The sequence below is a fragment of the Thermobia domestica genome, chromosome 13 (genome assembly GCF_964235325.1).
Source record: "Thermobia domestica chromosome 13, izTheDome1.hap1.1, whole genome shotgun sequence".
Taxonomy (NCBI): Eukaryota; Metazoa; Arthropoda; class Insecta; order Zygentoma; family Lepismatidae; genus Thermobia; species Thermobia domestica.
In genome coordinates, this window is record NC_137466.1 from 201,618,470 (window position 1) to 201,635,512 (window position 17,043).

Below are 17,043 nucleotides of genomic sequence, written 5' to 3' on the forward strand. Positions count from 1 at the left end.
GTGCGTGGAGTGATACTGTCAAGCAAAATAGTGATGCAGTAAACTATCATAATCCAAATCAACTTAATGATTCTTGCGTACGATCACGAATTATGTTACCAACAAATCAAAGCAGAATACAGCCGTGTACTCCCTTAGTACAAGGCACATTTCATGTCAATAGACAGACCAGTAGAACTAACCCAAATGGAAGTGAGTGGCGTGTTGTGAAAGATACAAGAAATCCTAAGAACAGAAAAAAATCATCTACTTACTAAAAAACAGGACATTCAAATTTTCAACAGATATTCGCCATTAGCTACAAACGAGATGGGTAAAGGGGTAGTTGAAATTGAACGTACGGAGTGTGAGTCTAAAGTGGTTCAGGAAAAACCTGCAAGTAAAATCGGGAAAGATTGCAATATTTTAATAGTTGCAGACAGCCACGGTCGGGGTATTGCAGAAAGAATCAAAGAAAGAAATAGAAACAAAAATGTATTTGGTTTTGTGAAACCAGGTGCCAGTGCAAGTGAACTAATAAAACCAGCTCTAGTAACTGGGGAATCCATGCTTGATAAGGATGCTATTGTCATAATTGGGGGGTCAAATGATGTAGCAAGAAACGAGGGGAGGAACTTAATGAGCACCCTGAGAACAACTTTACCAACTCTTACACATACAAATGTAATAGTCGCTACGTTACCGTATCACCACGATCTAATAGATTCCTCCATAGTGAACAAAGAGGTACATGAAACAAACACTAAAATTCAGAATATTTGCAAACGATTTAGAAACGTGAAGATTCTAAATATTAGCAGATATCCAAGACGATATCACACGAGACACGGTCAGCATCTTAATGGTACCGCAAACTAGAAAATCGGCAAGGTGTAAAAAACCAAATACCTTTAAAGATGATTTTTTATGGTGAATGAAAAGCCGGGTGAGTTAGTAATATACCATCAGAATGTGCAAGGGTTTACGATTGATAAAAGAAATATGTTGGAAGTGTTAATAAGTGACATTAAGAAAAATGTAAAGTTAATATGTTTAACTGAGCACTGGTTGAATTCAGATGAGCTCAGTATAACTAACTTTGCAGGTTTTAATCTAATCGCTAGTTACAGTAGATCCGTTAGGAATAGAGGGGGGGTCTTGTATTTATGTCAAAACAGGTTTAGAAAATAAGGTCGTAACTATATTTAATTATCTAAATATAGAAAAGGATTTTGAATCATGTGTAGTAGAAATACCGTATATGAAGTTAATTATTTTGTGTGTATATAGAACCCCAGACGGCGACATTAATATTTTCTTGAAAAAATAAGAAATTATCCTTGAATCTTATATTAAAACGGGTAAGCAAGTTGTCATAGTAGGTGACATTAATATTGACTTTTTAGAACCCAAAATAAATGGCCAGCTCGAGATTCTGTTGCAAGCATATAACTTAACTGCAGCAGTCAGAGTGCCAACCAGGTTATCTAAAAACAAAAACAGTGCAATAGATCAAATTTTACACAATACCGATCGTCTTGCCTGTAATGTTCAAGTACTTAACAGTGGGTTCTCAGACCATGAGGCGCAGATTTTTACAGTAATGTTAAAAGGTAACGAGATTACTAACGGTACAGTACATAAACGCGGTACTAGCTTATTAACGAAAAGAAACTTTAATGACTCGAGCATACAACATCTAAACTGTCGTTTATTCAACGAAACTTGGGAGCAGGTATATGCGGCTAATAACATGAATCAAGCGTGGGATCGCTTTCACAATATCTTTGCAAATTACTTCAACGAAGCGTGTCCCAAAAAAATGTACTCTGTTCCTACATCGACATGTAATAAAAAACATGGGTAACCACCGGTATTAAAACATCAAGCAAAACACTAAGGTCTCTAAATATGGCGTATAAAAAAGGGAATTTATCTCCAGAAATGCAGGAATATTATCAACGCTACAAAACCGTTTATATAAAGTTGCTTAAATTTGCCAAGAAATCACATTACTCAAATTATATAGACAATTGTAAAAACAAACAGGCAGCTATGTGGAAGGTAATAAACATAGAGTTAAAACATAACATCAAAACGAAAAATGACATTACTGAGTTGGATGTTAATGGGAGCAAAGTTACATACCCAGACCATATTGTAAACGCCTTCAATAATTATTACACAGGTTTACATAACCAGCACGTTCCTAATGATAAATCGCACCCAAACATTTGCAAGATAAACACAACTATCGGTATCATGTTTTTACGCCCCACCTCAGCAAGAGAGGTACATAACATAATAATGTCATTGAAGTCAAAGTGGTCTTCTGGTCTAGATGAAATACCAATTGCCATCATCAAAAATGCAGCATTCACATCTCGGAACCATTGTCCTACCTCATCAAAATATCCTTTCAGACAGGTGCCTTTCCTGAGAAATTAAAATATGCCAAACTTAAACCGCTATATAAGAAGGGGGACAATACAAAAATCGAAAATTACAGACCAATTTCCTTGTTGTCTTCTTTTTCAAAAATTATAGAGAAAGCCTTTCTCAACCAAATTATACCATTCCTATCTAAGCATAATGTAATTTCACCTTCATAGTTCGGGTTTCAAAAATGCAAATCAACTGAAATTGCTATCTATAATTATATCAATGAGGTTACGGAGGCCCTGGACAAAGGCAAAAAATGCGTAGGATTGTTTCTAGATTTATCCAAAGCTTTTGATTCTGTCCCTCATAACATTCTTATCCAAAAACTTAACAGTTACGGTCTAAGAGGAGTCATTAACTCATGAATTAAATCTTATTTGCAGAATCGCACCCAAGCTGTTGAAATATCTTTTTCGTCAGACACAGCTTATAAATCTCAATTTAGAAGCATCTCTACCGGCGTCCCTCAGGGTTCGATACTAGGGCCCATATTATTTTTGTTATACGTAAATGATTTGACACATGACGTATCATTAGCAAATACAACTATGTACGCAGATGACACAAGCCTAACAATAACAGGTACAAACTATGATATTGTCTGCGATAAAATTGACGAGACAACTCGTAGTTTAGAAAACTGGTTTGCCCAAAACAAACTAAAATTAAACACAGACAAATCTACAGCTCTAAATTTCCATCACATTCAAAATAAGCAGTGCGTAGAAATTGATATAATGCTAAATAATCATAAAATCATGTACTCAAACTCAACCAAATTTTTGGGACTCTGGCTAAATCACAACCTCTTCTGGGAAACACATATTTTCACTGGCCCAAAAACTCAATAAAATGCTCTATGTATTAAAATCAATTAAACATGTTTTACAACTTGACACGATTCGTAACTTATATTTCGGGCTCTTTCAGTCTTTGCTTACATATGGCATAATCTTCTGGGGAAATTCTCGAAAAAGTAATATGTTGTTTGTAATTCAAAAAAGGCTATTAAGAACTATAGCAGGGGCCAAAATAAACGACCCATGTAGGCCAATATTTAAGGAATTTAAAATTTTGCCGTTACCCTCTCTTTACATATTTCGACTGCTGCTCTTTGTCAAAAACAACATTGACTTATTTAACACACCATCAACACATAAATATGATACCAGGCATAAGGATAAAATCCCCAGCAAACAGCACTTCACTAAGTTATATGAAAGGAATCCAATGTTTATGGGTACTATATTGTACAATAAACTTCCTCAGAATATTCGAGGGACAGAACAAAAAGAGTTCAAGAGGTTAATGAAAACTTATCTGTTGCAGCACTGTTTTTATTCTGTAAACGAATTTTTAGATATGTAAGTGAATTTGTCTATTGATAGTTTTGGGTAGCATAGTAGTTTAATTTAATTGTCTATTGATAGTTTTGGAAATATATATTGTTATGTACTGCTTTTATATCGTAGATGTAGCATAGTAGTTTAATTCAATAGGTATGTATTTGTCATTACTACGTATTTATATATTTGTACCCTTGACGAGTCTTATTCATACGCACGTAATCGTGCAATATGTATGACTAAAAAGACGAAATAAATGAATGAATGAATGAAATCACAACCGTTATAAGGTGTTCGGTAAATGAACCCAGGATTGTCCAATCACGGCAGAGGTCTGTGGTACAACCCACGTGGTCCGAGATGAGGGCACCGACCTCAAGAATGAGAGAGTAAGTAGCTGCTCTGGGAAGTGGGCTGGGTGACATAGTGGTTAACGTATTGGCATGGTCCGACTTTCGAGTCTCGGTCCAGTCAGTCACATTTTCACACTTTGCGTTAGAAAATAAAATGAAATCTTTCAGTTTTATGTCCCACTATTATGCCGGCTAGGCTAAAGGAGACGGTGATGATGAGAGATGAATGAAATGGTGGAATGAAGTAAGTGGGAGGAAATGGAAGAACCCTGAGGAATCATGCATACAATGTTTTTCCACCACAAAGTTCACTTGGTGGGAACCGGGATCGAACCCGAAACCCCTGCACCAGATGTGAACGCTTTACCACTGAGCCACCGCTGCCCCACTCTGCGTTAGAATTCGCACCTATAAAGAATTTGGTGTGCAAAATTTAAAAAATCAGTTTCTTCTTTTCATTAATGTATACAAAACTGATTAATTACTGTAAATCTAATATTTCAGCAAGAAACAAATAAATAACTATCAAAATATTGTAAAGTTTCATAATGTGTCCCGCTTTTTTTTTTTTTTTTTTTTTTTTAAGTCGAGAAATATGGAAGCCCTAAGAATGACTATCACGAACTATACATACCTATCATATTCTTCTGTTACAAAGTAATATTGTGCTATATCTAAAGAGTTAATTTCTTTAAAAATATCGTAGCACTTGGTTCTGAACTAATGAAGAATGTTTTGTCGTCTTTTGTATTTTCACTAGAGAAATTACCCATTTACCTCCTTCAGTCTAAAATAATCATTTACCTCCTCCAATCCAAAGGGCATAATCGTATAGGATGTAAAATTAAAAATTTCATTTCATTGTGCAAGCCCGTTTTTGGCGTGGGAGACCCGGCTTCGATTCTCGATGGGAGTTCATGAGGTTCGGATTCCACGATAAGCTGTAAGTTCACGTCTTATATAGCTTCACTGCTGAAAGGAACGCTAACTCAAATCAATAATTTTGTAAGCTCTATTATCGCATGATTCTACCACTTTATTATTACGCCTTCTTTAACTTGAAACAGCATTAAGTATTGATTCCATGAAATTGATCATAGTCGTAAATATTGTTGTATTATGTTGTATATCCCTTCTGAACTGTTGGACACAAATTGCCACGAAATTTGCTATAAGAAGTCCTTATAGTTCGAAGTAGAAAAAAAAAATCAGAGGTGATATGTTTTATTACGATTTTGACTCGACATACCGGCTATCTAAATGTTGAAATGCAGTGAGGGTATGTTGCGTAAAAGACTGCATTTCTATTTACATAATAACTGAAAACCATTGAAGAACTTCTCTGTAGTAACGGGGGGGGGGGAGATACTTTGATCCCCCTGCAACAGCTTTCTGAAAAACAAATATCCCCTTATGTTGTATTATGGAGAATTATACGAAAATCCTCAAAAACCGAATGAGGATATTAACAATTTTCTGCGAGAAAACTCCTGATCACCCCACTCGACTGTAGGGTATTCCAAATCCCCGGAAAGTCCGCCCCCACAGCAGACAACCCCTAAATCCGGCCATGCTCAAAACACCCAATTTATATGCATTAAGACAAGAACAAACAACAAACAAACAAACACACACACACACACACACACACACACACACATATATATATATATATATATATATATATATATATATATATATATATATATATATATATATATATATATATATATATATATATATATATATATAGATAGATAGATAGATAGATAGATAGATAGATAGATAGATAGATATAGATATAGATATAGATATATAACAAATAAACAATTTAATATGGAACATCATAAGATAAACTAGGTGAACTTCTTTGAAGACACCTCATTTTAAAAACAAAAGATAACAAAAATGTTAGTGTTGTCAATTTAAAAATTATTTCTACATAAGAAATAACATCTTCTTCCTGCAAATCTATTCGTCAATTACTTGTATTCGTGACAATCATCGTATTTAGCATCTACTCACCAGTGACGGCATGTTTTAATCATTGAAAAACGAGAGACAGTATGCCTTCATCATTGAAAACCCAGAGTCGGTATGGCATACCACCGCACACCATCCATCGTCTCACTTCGACCACTGGTTAGGACCGTATGAATATGTCATTCATTTGCACGAACTTAATATGTAGGAAGTAGGAGTTGGTTTTTTCAACCACAGAATGTATTATCCATTTCAAAGCACAAGAGCCTTGCCAAAAGGGCAGCCCAACCTTTTAGGGCGGTGATTGGTAGATGTTGCCAAATGTCCGATGTCATTAGGTAGAAGAAGCAACAAGAAAGAAAAACAAGAAAGGAAGACAAGTGAGAAATAAAGATATAATGTTATTACCTTTTTTAAGTAAAAGAAATATAGAAAAAAAGGGACGTTTGGCAAATTCTCTTCTTCTTTCTAACAGAGGGTTGCCTATTGTTTTCTTAGATTAATGGTCTGTTAACAGAGGACAGAGAAAGTGTGGGTTTTCTGTGCATTTCAGCAATCGAGGTTCTCTTGTTCTGAAACATTGTATACTGATCTACCACTACTTGACGTAACAGTCCATTTTGAAGGCCTGAGCCGCTCCAACGCCATCTCTCAGCGACCGGTTCAACTACATTCAGTCTAGCGACGAGCACCAGCGTGTCAGGAGCTTTCTAGACCTAATGGCCGTCATGTCTTTCATTCACGTGACTCCTCAGTTTGCCTCACGACGCTGGGTGGACGCCGAAAATTGAGAAGCATTTGAGATCGCGTGGACGTCAGTCCGACACTTTAACCATCAGACTACAATGTATTACATATACGTATATTGATACGAAGCTTTATTTATTCTTTTGATACACAGCAGAAATATATCACATTCAATTGAACAAATTTGGGATATTGTCCTAAAGAAGAAAAGAAATTTGTATTTAACAATTTCCACGTGTTTCTTTAGAACCATTAGGCGTAAAGGTATGAATTTTGGTGCATTGGGGATATTTTATAACAGAGCAAAAGTAACCTAAAATGTGAGGCAAACGGTGCGAACTTACATGAGTTTAAGATATTCTATCCAAAACAAATAGGGGAATTTGAATTTAATATAATATTGAGAATAAATTGATAGTAAACTTAACTTTCTTTTGTCTTTATATTTAATTACGATTAGGTATTTTCAATAACTGTTGCTCTTCTTTTCCTTGATCACAATGTTAAGTTGAAAAAGCTAACATTAAGAACTCACGACCATATTAGTCCATATAAACATACAGTAAATTATAAGAATCTAAGATATTGAGTCATAAATATTGAAGCCAGCTCATCTAAATCTGCAGATTTTCAATAAGCTGGCTTCAATATTTATAACTCGAGACAAACTCAGGTCTGGTCGGCCTCGCTGAACCTCTAGGCCAGAAATTACTAGCAAAAATCATTTTAATCAAATACATTTCTAAGCTGTGGTAATGTAAATGGTATTATCCCTATAATTACATAAAGAGGTAGGTTTATCACTTAAAATTATCCTGCAGTTGCACTTCTGCCAGCTAATTTATCCAAAATTGGGTAGTCAGTTCACTTTAGTGTATTTTCTTATGAGCTAGTATGTTTTCTGGAAGATGCACGTGAGTTGAAATTCATTCAAAGTAGTTTTTGAGCCCAAAATTATGCTTATTTTAACGATTCCTCAAAGAATTCATCTTGAAATGTCATACTTTTTTACGAAATGTCATACGAAGATAACTTTTCTTTTATCTGTACTTCTATAGTAAACGAAAAAAAAAAAAAAACATTCATATTTTTTTAATTATCAATTCAAATCGCGTTAGAAATTATCAACATTATTTAATTGAGGGGAAAAAATCATCATTTAGTACTGACATTCCTCGACTTAACGTAAACAGACTATTTCAATGCTCTTTGCGTAAGTAGGTATTTATGGAATTCTAATTAACGTAAATTTTGCAGTTGCAGCGTACAGCGTATTCGGTGTGTTTCGTACAAGTATAGCTTAGTCAAATTAGTATGTAGTTCATACTTCACTCACTGAATGGCTTTCAAAATAGAATTTAGTAATTTAATGCTTTTTTTTTTTTAAATTGTAATTGTAATCCCTGACAATAATTTGTTCTTTCTAGTTTTCAACTTTCCTCTATGCCTAATATTTCGAAGGATAAAATCAGGAGGAAATATAATAAAAACATCGAAAAAAAAGAAAGAACAGAAACAGACTCACCGGGATAGAACAGTGCAAAGAACACCTTGTCTTAGCTGCTAGTCACACGCTGAATGATGGTGCAGCACACTGTGGAGTAGTAGACTCAATACGTCCGCTCTTTTATCATGTAGAGAACGTTGCCCTCTCATGTTCATGTTCTTGTATTGGTGTCAAAGTTGTTTGTTCTTTTTATTACTGTGATCCATTCCTTGTTTAATCAACCCTTATCTATATTAATCTTTGGATTTTTTTTTAGGAAAATAAAGAAATTTTCAAAAACAAGTCTTTCTATTTCGTTCTTGGCTTTAAATAAAATTTTTGAATCAACAATATAATGCTTGGTTTCTTTCGAGTGTCTCGACAGTCTTGAAACCGGGTATTCTACTTTACCATCTCTGATATATTTCTTGACCCGTATTTTAAAGGTACCGGTACTGTCGTCATACCTTTAAAACTCTCCAGACAACTGCACTTTATCTCGTAGATTCTTAGTCCTCCTGAGTCCAATGTAAACAAAAAAGTGCACAAATGAAGTCGGCCAGTGTGCTGCACCACCATTTGAATTGCGACTAGCATCTAAGACAGGATGTTTTTCGCACTATTCTACTTCGATGAATCTGTTCCTTTTTTATTTTTCCCGAAGTATTTGGTTTTTTCCTTCAGTTTTATCCTCCGTCAATAAGGCACTAGGAGAAAAGCCGAAAGCTATGAAGTACAAATTATTTGCAGGAATCATAATTACAAATACGTAAAATATTCCTGAGTGTGTTAGTATATTGTCTGAAATTAATACTATGTAAATATATATTTACGTATGTCAAATTTACATAAGTCGGGGACTGTCTGTATATGTAAAATTTGATCTAACTACAGTGTGTTCGTAAAATTGCGCAACCCAAAGTTTAATTGCGTATATCTTTTGAACCAAAAACGATAAAGATCTGAGACTTGAAACTAATATAAGCGTCTTCAATGTAGAAAATTTCAAGATCATGACCAATGTTGGAATTTATAACTTTTTTGTGTAGTAACTAAAGGAAGTACCGAAAGTGTAAAATAAAAACATGTACAAAATGAAGAAATTCAATATTCAATTGCAGAAAACTGCTTTCCTGCTGGTGAATCTCTGTGCATATGTGCAGTATGCAACAACACTTATCCATTTTCGCGAAAATGTGACAAAGTTGATGCAGTGTTGCCATGTAAAAAGGCTATTTAATGCAAGTCTGTAAAATGAGTGCTGTTTTTCTTTTAACAGAAACGAGGTCCTGCCAACATTGTTGTCGTAAAATTACTGCAACAAGTGTTTTTTAGGTTAATTAATGATAAGCAATGAGAATTTGTACATAATTACAGGCTTTCCAATTCTAATGAAAAAAAATATACGAAATCACGACGAAAAAACATAGGAGGTTTCGTGAGGATGTGAAAAAGGGACATTTCAATTATTTCCAGGAACATTTGTGTATTTGGAACATTTTGAAAGAACAAGAAACAAAGAAACTTATTTAACAATATTTCTACTTATTGGAAGAAACATTTCAATTATCCAATAGGTAGAATTTTTTTTTTTTAAAAAAGGAAATTAAACCAATTGATATATGAACATATATTCTACTCTAAATATAACTAAATGGGTAATTATCTTGTTGCAAAATTTTATACTTTTTTTTTTCTTTGTGTGTGTGTGTGTGTATGTTTTCGTACGTAGCTCATCAGACTAAGCAACTATCTGAAGTGTAAAATAAAATACAAAATGTAAACATTCTACAGCTGGCGCTTTTAAGTTAAGATTTGATTATGTCAGGGTTCCGAGAAAAAAAAAATTCAAGATCGATTTCCCTGGCATTCCCTGACACGAATTCTTGTTTTCCCTGACACAAATTCTTGAATACAAATGGGAAGATATGGGGTAAGTTCTATCATACACTTTTTTAAAGGCCTCCTCCTCCCATAGCCGTCCAACACACTTTAATTACCATTTACATATTTCAGTACCGTGATGTTCAATATGAGTAATTGTTATTTACACAAAATTTAACATACAAGTATATAATAATATATGTATGATATAGTAACACATACCTTGACATTGCAATTTTTTTTCTTGGAAAACAATAAAAAGCAATATAAGAAGTAGTCAGAAATATATTTCCACTCTCCCTGAGACTATCAGTCCTAAAATGAAATGAAATCTTCAAGTTTTACGTGTCACGGTTATGCCGCCCAGGTAAAAGGAGACGATGGTGATGAGAAATAAATGAAATGGTGGAAAGAAGAAACTGGGAGGAAACAGAAGAACCACGAGAAAACACACGCACATGGTGTTTGTTCCCCACAAATTTCACCTGGCGCGAGCTGGGATCGAACCAAGTATCCCGTGAACCAGAGGTGAACGCTCCACCACTGAGCCACCGTGGCCCATTATCAGTCCTAATATTGCCAACTCTGAGGCATGTTAAGTTCACATTTACATTTTTTAAACAAAATTTTGTTTTGCTTACAGTTCTTGAATTTGTTCTACGAGATCCTCTTGTTCTTGTTTGCAGCATAATTCCATTTGTTTCTTCTTTGCTTCCAACTTCTTAACTTCAGCACTTAGTTTTCCTTTTTCACCTTTGATTTTACTTTCCTCTACCCGTTTGGTTCGTTTCTGTTTAAGGTATTCATCATGGCGTCTCCGAGTTGAATGAACATAGAGAAGCATTCTTCAATCAACAGGATCAGATTCTACACCTTCATAATACATAATCGCATCATGCACCCGCCTCTGCGCTACAGAAAATCTTCGATTTAGTTTTCTACAATTAGTGTCTTATTGACTGAAAATCTGTCCTTTACTGAGACATTGCAGTAGGATCAAGTTAAACATATTTTCACAACATGCCACAAATCGAGATATTCTTGTTTCTTAGACTTTACCTTTGCAAAGAAGTCATCTAACCTGATGCTGCCCATCTTCTCTTCGTATTCTCTGAAGTCATGAGACCACTGAATTTCAATACAGAAACACCATAAATTGACACTTTGCTTTCTCAGCTACAAAATCAGATATCCTGTTATGCTCATGCAGAGTTTGTAGGGTGCGTTTCTTCCTAGTCTGATTAAATTCTGGATTGTTTTGTAGCCTGGAGGCCAGAGCTGATAGAGCACGTACTAGTTTGTACTCCAGAGGGCTCCTTTCCACAATCTTGCTGATTTTGCCCAGAAAAAGTTTTGACAGTCAAGTCTGAAGGCTAGTTTATCTTTATCTAATGTTTCAGCTCTTTCAGTAGTTTTCTGTCTTAAAACTGACGTCCACTAATTGACAAGTCATACGTCGATTTCTGGTTGTACACGATCAATTATCTCCCTCTCTGTCTTACACACAAATACACATACATACATACACATACACACACACATAACACCCTCAGCACGAAATAGTAACACTGCATCACTGTCATCATGGGAATGCTATATCATTGTGGTCTTCTTCGCATGTCAATTTGTACAACTGATAGAGAGGAAACAATGTAAGATTGAAAAAAAGAATGTTACACTTGCACATTTACGTTCCCTGACTTTCCATGATATTTTACGCAAAATGCATGATTTCTTTGACTTTCCCTGACAAGGTTTCATTTCCTTAGCATTTCTTAATTTTCCCTGATTTTCCAGAATGTGGGAACCCTGCATGTGTAACATATTCTACAATTATTTGCCTACAATTAATGCAAAAATTATTGACACACCTAAATTAAATATTTAAAGTCTTTAAAATCACCACTCCATAGAACTTTTTAATGAATATGACGGAACTAGTTTATTTTTTGTTCCATTTTGTAGGGATATGAATACTTTTGTGCTAACTGTATATTGGTTGGTGTAATTATCTTTAGACAATAAGGGAGAAAGGACGAAACACAGAAGAGTTTCCATTCAATCACCCTACTGTGGAGACAAAAAGGCCTTCCAACCACCCACATCTTATTTCCTTATGTTATTTCCACAAATGGAAGTAGCAATACCACAAAAATATAGGAGGTTTCGTTAAAATGTAGGAAATATAGGAGTTTATAGGAAGATCCGCAAATATGTAGGAAAAATAGGAAATATAAGAGCATTTGAAAGCCTGTAATTGATAACCTGACTTTCTGTGCAAAAATTTGCGATAAACAAAATTACTCATCCATAGCTGGCAACCCTGGAATTCTCGTGGAAAGAGAAGGGCGCTTTACAGCAAATACTCGAAGTGGCTGCCGCGCTCTTGTAAACACAAATTTACACACTTCATCATGTTTCTTGACACCTTTTTAAGAGTGTTCCCGATGATTGATTGAATTTCTGTTTCAACGTTCGTCTTCAGTTCTTCAATGACCCTGGGGTTATTCTTGTACACCATATTTTTCAGGTAACCCCATAAGAAAAAGTAAGGTGTAATTTGGAAGTACAATTACAATTAATTATTTCATATTAATAAAGTGTTCTCTCTCAATTTGAGTTTTGTTTCTTCTTCTCATTGGTTAGTTTTCTTATACTTCTTGAATCTTAAGACAAGGCAAATAGATAAGATGCGTGACACCTTAAATTATACAGATGACTTCTAGCAGATATTAAATATAATTTTTTGTATATATTATTATATAATAACTGGCATTTTATTTGTAATATCACGAAATGAACCCAGGTCAATTTTTCACTTTGAACGTACGTAAGTGTAACCGAGCATTATTTTAATGAACTTCTTTAACCTTGAATTTACCTGTATTTCATCTAATTTAACCTTGAATTTACCTGTATTTCATCTAATACTCTGGTAGAATTTACCTGTATTTCATCTAATACTCCGGTAGAATCCATTCTGCTTGCAACATTCACTGCATTTCCCCAGATGTCATATTGTGGCTTCCGCGCTCCTATAACTCCCGCTACAACTGGGCCAATATTTATTCCTAAATACAAGAAAGAGATTACTTAATATATTGAAGAACAATACGAACGTATTTCAAACCTTATTATTTCAGTAATTAACGAAGTCTAAGATCTATGTCTAAGTAGAAAGTATTGTTATATTGTTTATGCTTTAGAAAAATATCTGTATAATTATTACTAAATCACCGAAAAGGAATAATTGTAAGAATGGCTTTTGTAATTTGAATACCCCCTCGTTTCTACAGTTATTTTGTTTTGAATGTTTAATTTTATTAAATATAATTTCAATTAACAAAAGTAGCAAACTCTGGCACTCACCACTACTTTACTGCAAACAGTAATAAGCCTCATACTACAACGATAATATGTATATGTTACTACGGATAATGGTCCATAACGTATGATATCATTTTCTTTTATGGCCAGATCTGCCTCTTTATGTTATTTAGTTTGGGCCAAACTTGAATATCTATGCTTTTTTACAGTTAGTTTAGTACATTAAAAGTACGCCATTGTGAATGAATGTATATTCGTTTAAAAAGAAGATATTTTGTAAAAATTAAGAACGTAAATCCGGCACCATTATATATATATATATATATATAATGGTAATTTTTCATTCATTCATTTCAATTCACACTTCGTTATATATTTGCCCTAAGTTCGTTTTGATATAATGAAGAATTACTTAAATGTAATTCACTAATTAACTCTTCATAATGATATAACACAGAATACGACATACGCGAATTTATGTATTTTTCGAAATTTATTTAACATTTACCTTCTTAATTTTTACAAAATACGGTATCTTCTTTTTAAACTAATATATACTCATTCACAATGGTGTATCTTTTATGCTCTAAACTAACTGTAAAAAGCATACGGTAGATATTCATGTCTGGCTCAAACTCAAGGTATATAAAATAACAGGTAGCCCCAGTTCGTGTTTAGCGTTCTGATTGGCTCCTTATCCGTGACGTCTTGTGGAGGAACTTTTTGCGTATGGAGTATTTTACTTGTTCTCTTGAACGACACTTCGCGATACCCAAGGACGTTATAAAATAGAGGATTTGCCCATCTAACAGAAAACATTAAGAATGCTCGAATCTGCTCATATTCAAAAGGAGAGTTTCTTGATGATATGTCATAAAATTGTTATTATTTTCCACTCAATTGAGTTCGATTATTAAAAGTGTTGGATTTACTATATAAAATGCAACTTTGTTTTTGAATTTACTAATTGTATTTGTATTATTAAGCTTACCTACTATTTCTATACCATATTTAATTTTATTTCAATTATATGTATCTTATAGATGTGTCATTTTAATTTTTTTTAAATTACCACAGACTGTGTAATCCTCTTTGATTAATGTTACTAATTTTATTCTATTCTATTGACTGATAAATGAATGAATGAATACACTAATCCAAAATTATTGAGAGTTGAATTTATAATTAAATCAAAACAATGAGAACACAATTAAAAAGAGATGTCATGTCGGAACATGTCAGTTAATTTGTATCTTTTCATGACACAATTACTAAACTAAACTCTGGTGCTATAATGCATGAAGGGGTTACGTGATAAACAGTACCTGCTTTCAAGATCATTATTTTTGGCTTACTAGATAAACACTTTACAATGCTAGATCAACACAAAAAGCTTGAAAAACCTTACTAGAAATTTAATCTAAGACTCTGGCGGATCTAGCCCAAGGCTGGGGGGCTTGGTCCCCCAGTTTTTTGAGTAATAAAAAAATGAAGCTATTATTTATATATTCTTCAAAGTTTATAGTAAACTCATGATATACCTATCATAGTCTGGGTTCTGGTTTGTCCCCCAGTTTTTACCTCCTAGATCCGCCTCTGATTTAAGATACATGAAATAAAGACACTCGCAGCGACAAATACGCTAGAATGTTTTGTAACTTAATATTGTACGAACGAATATATTCAATTAATAGCGTATTGGCTTTGCTTATATAATTGAATATTTATGAAGTAAATTAATATACGATACTGAACATACATATAATGAAATGTTGCATTGTTTATGTGAACAATTTCAACTTACCTATCCTGATTCTAAAATTATTGAAGGAATGCTCATTTACATAAGCTAGTTGTTCCCTTAATCTAATTGCGTAGTCCGCCATAGCAGTAACATGTTTAAAGTCTTTCATATCACAGGTATTTTTTGTTAAACCTGAAGAGAAAAAAGATTTATTAAAATAAAATATGAGATGTATTGAACATATATGATAAATTTATATAATTACAAAAAGATCTCTCATAGAATTTTAATTATTTAGGCCCGTATATATAAATCTTTCCTATCTTTCTTCAAGTTGTACATTGATGTATGCGTTCACCTAGGTTTTCGTTCAATTTTGTTTTTTAAATAACCATGTAAGTTCATTATGTAAGTTCCTTTCTAGATTTTCATATATTCACACTAGTACTAAATTTATATATATATATATATATATATATATATATACTGAAATATTACATTGTTTATGTGTTCAATTTCAATTTATCTATCCTTATTCTAAAACTATGGAGGGAATGCTCATTCACATAAGCTAGTTGTTCCCTTAATCTAATTGCGTAGTCCACCATAGCAGTAACATGCTTAAAATCTTTTGTATCACAGACGTTTATGCTCTGCTTTGCTCTTATATATAATGGTGCCTAACTTGACACATCACAGTTATTACTTTTTATAAAAAGTTCCATTTTTTTCGTTCTTGATTTGATTTTTACGAAAGAAAAAAGAAACAATCAATCACAGGAACAGCGTATATCGTACGCAAACTACAGAGCTCATTGGATTTTCATCAAACTTGATGTTGTTATAGATCTTGCCGTGCTTAGTAAGCAACTGAAATATTATCTTGTGCAGACTTTTGATTCCTGAGTTATTGGCCATGAAAGTTCGAAACTTGGACTTAATTAAGTTTTTGAGAGAAAAGTACCAACTGCTATTTAAAACAAGAACCAGGAGAAAATACGCAGGAAGAACTTATTAACCCTTTCGCGATTTATGGTGTATACCATATGTGTATATTGTTTTCAAACGCTTATTTAACACTTATTACTGATGGAATTTTTAAATTGTTTAGTCGTACATGCATTGCAAAACACGTCACATATGTTTTGAGAAGGAACTCGTCAAGCTGGTGGGGGTCATGACATCAACTGTTTGGCCTTCAGCAATACAACGCAAAAGTCTTATGTTGTTCTCTCCCAAATACTGTTTAAGTGGTTTTCTGGGATCCAAGAACACTGTCGATATGATTATCAGGCAGAATACATGTTATTTTTCAAGTTAACACAGGGCCCGTCCAGAGGAGCCTAAACTATTGAAAAAGGGATTTTTTGCGAAAAAAATTCCATTTTCCCCGAATTTCCCTTTTCTGGTATACGGTACGGATATGCAAATGGTACCGTTTGGGACGTTGCTTTATTCTGAAGAGAATGAGGTATGAACTAAAATCCTAGGATAAATAGTGACGAAGAAGTAATTGCTTCACTGAAAGTCTAAAATTTACCTTAAAAATCCCAAAATCCCGAAAAGGTTTAACGTTAATTTGAGATTAAACTTAATTTGTTAAACATTCTTCAGTAAATAGTGTACTTTTAATAAAGATTTGCTAAATTAATGACAGAAGAAATTTTTTCCGCAGTTAGGAACTCATTACTAGTTTCTCCCTGTACCATTACCTGTTTAGTGAATGTGCTTCTAGTTTTTTCCCCTTCTTTC

General features: G+C 33.7%; 1 protein-coding gene across 1 annotated transcript in view; it reads right to left on the bottom strand.

Annotated features, from left to right (window-relative positions):
- Nucleotides 1-17,043, bottom strand: part of LOC145668954 (adenylate cyclase type 5) — a gene marked incomplete in the record, with an annotated part of 459,372 nt that overhangs the window by 15,021 nt on the left and 427,308 nt on the right. The window contains 2 exon segments of the mRNA XM_081737245.1: nt 13,167-13,291; nt 15,352-15,483. Coding sequence (XP_081593371.1) covers nt 13,167-13,291; nt 15,352-15,483 — 257 coding nt within the window.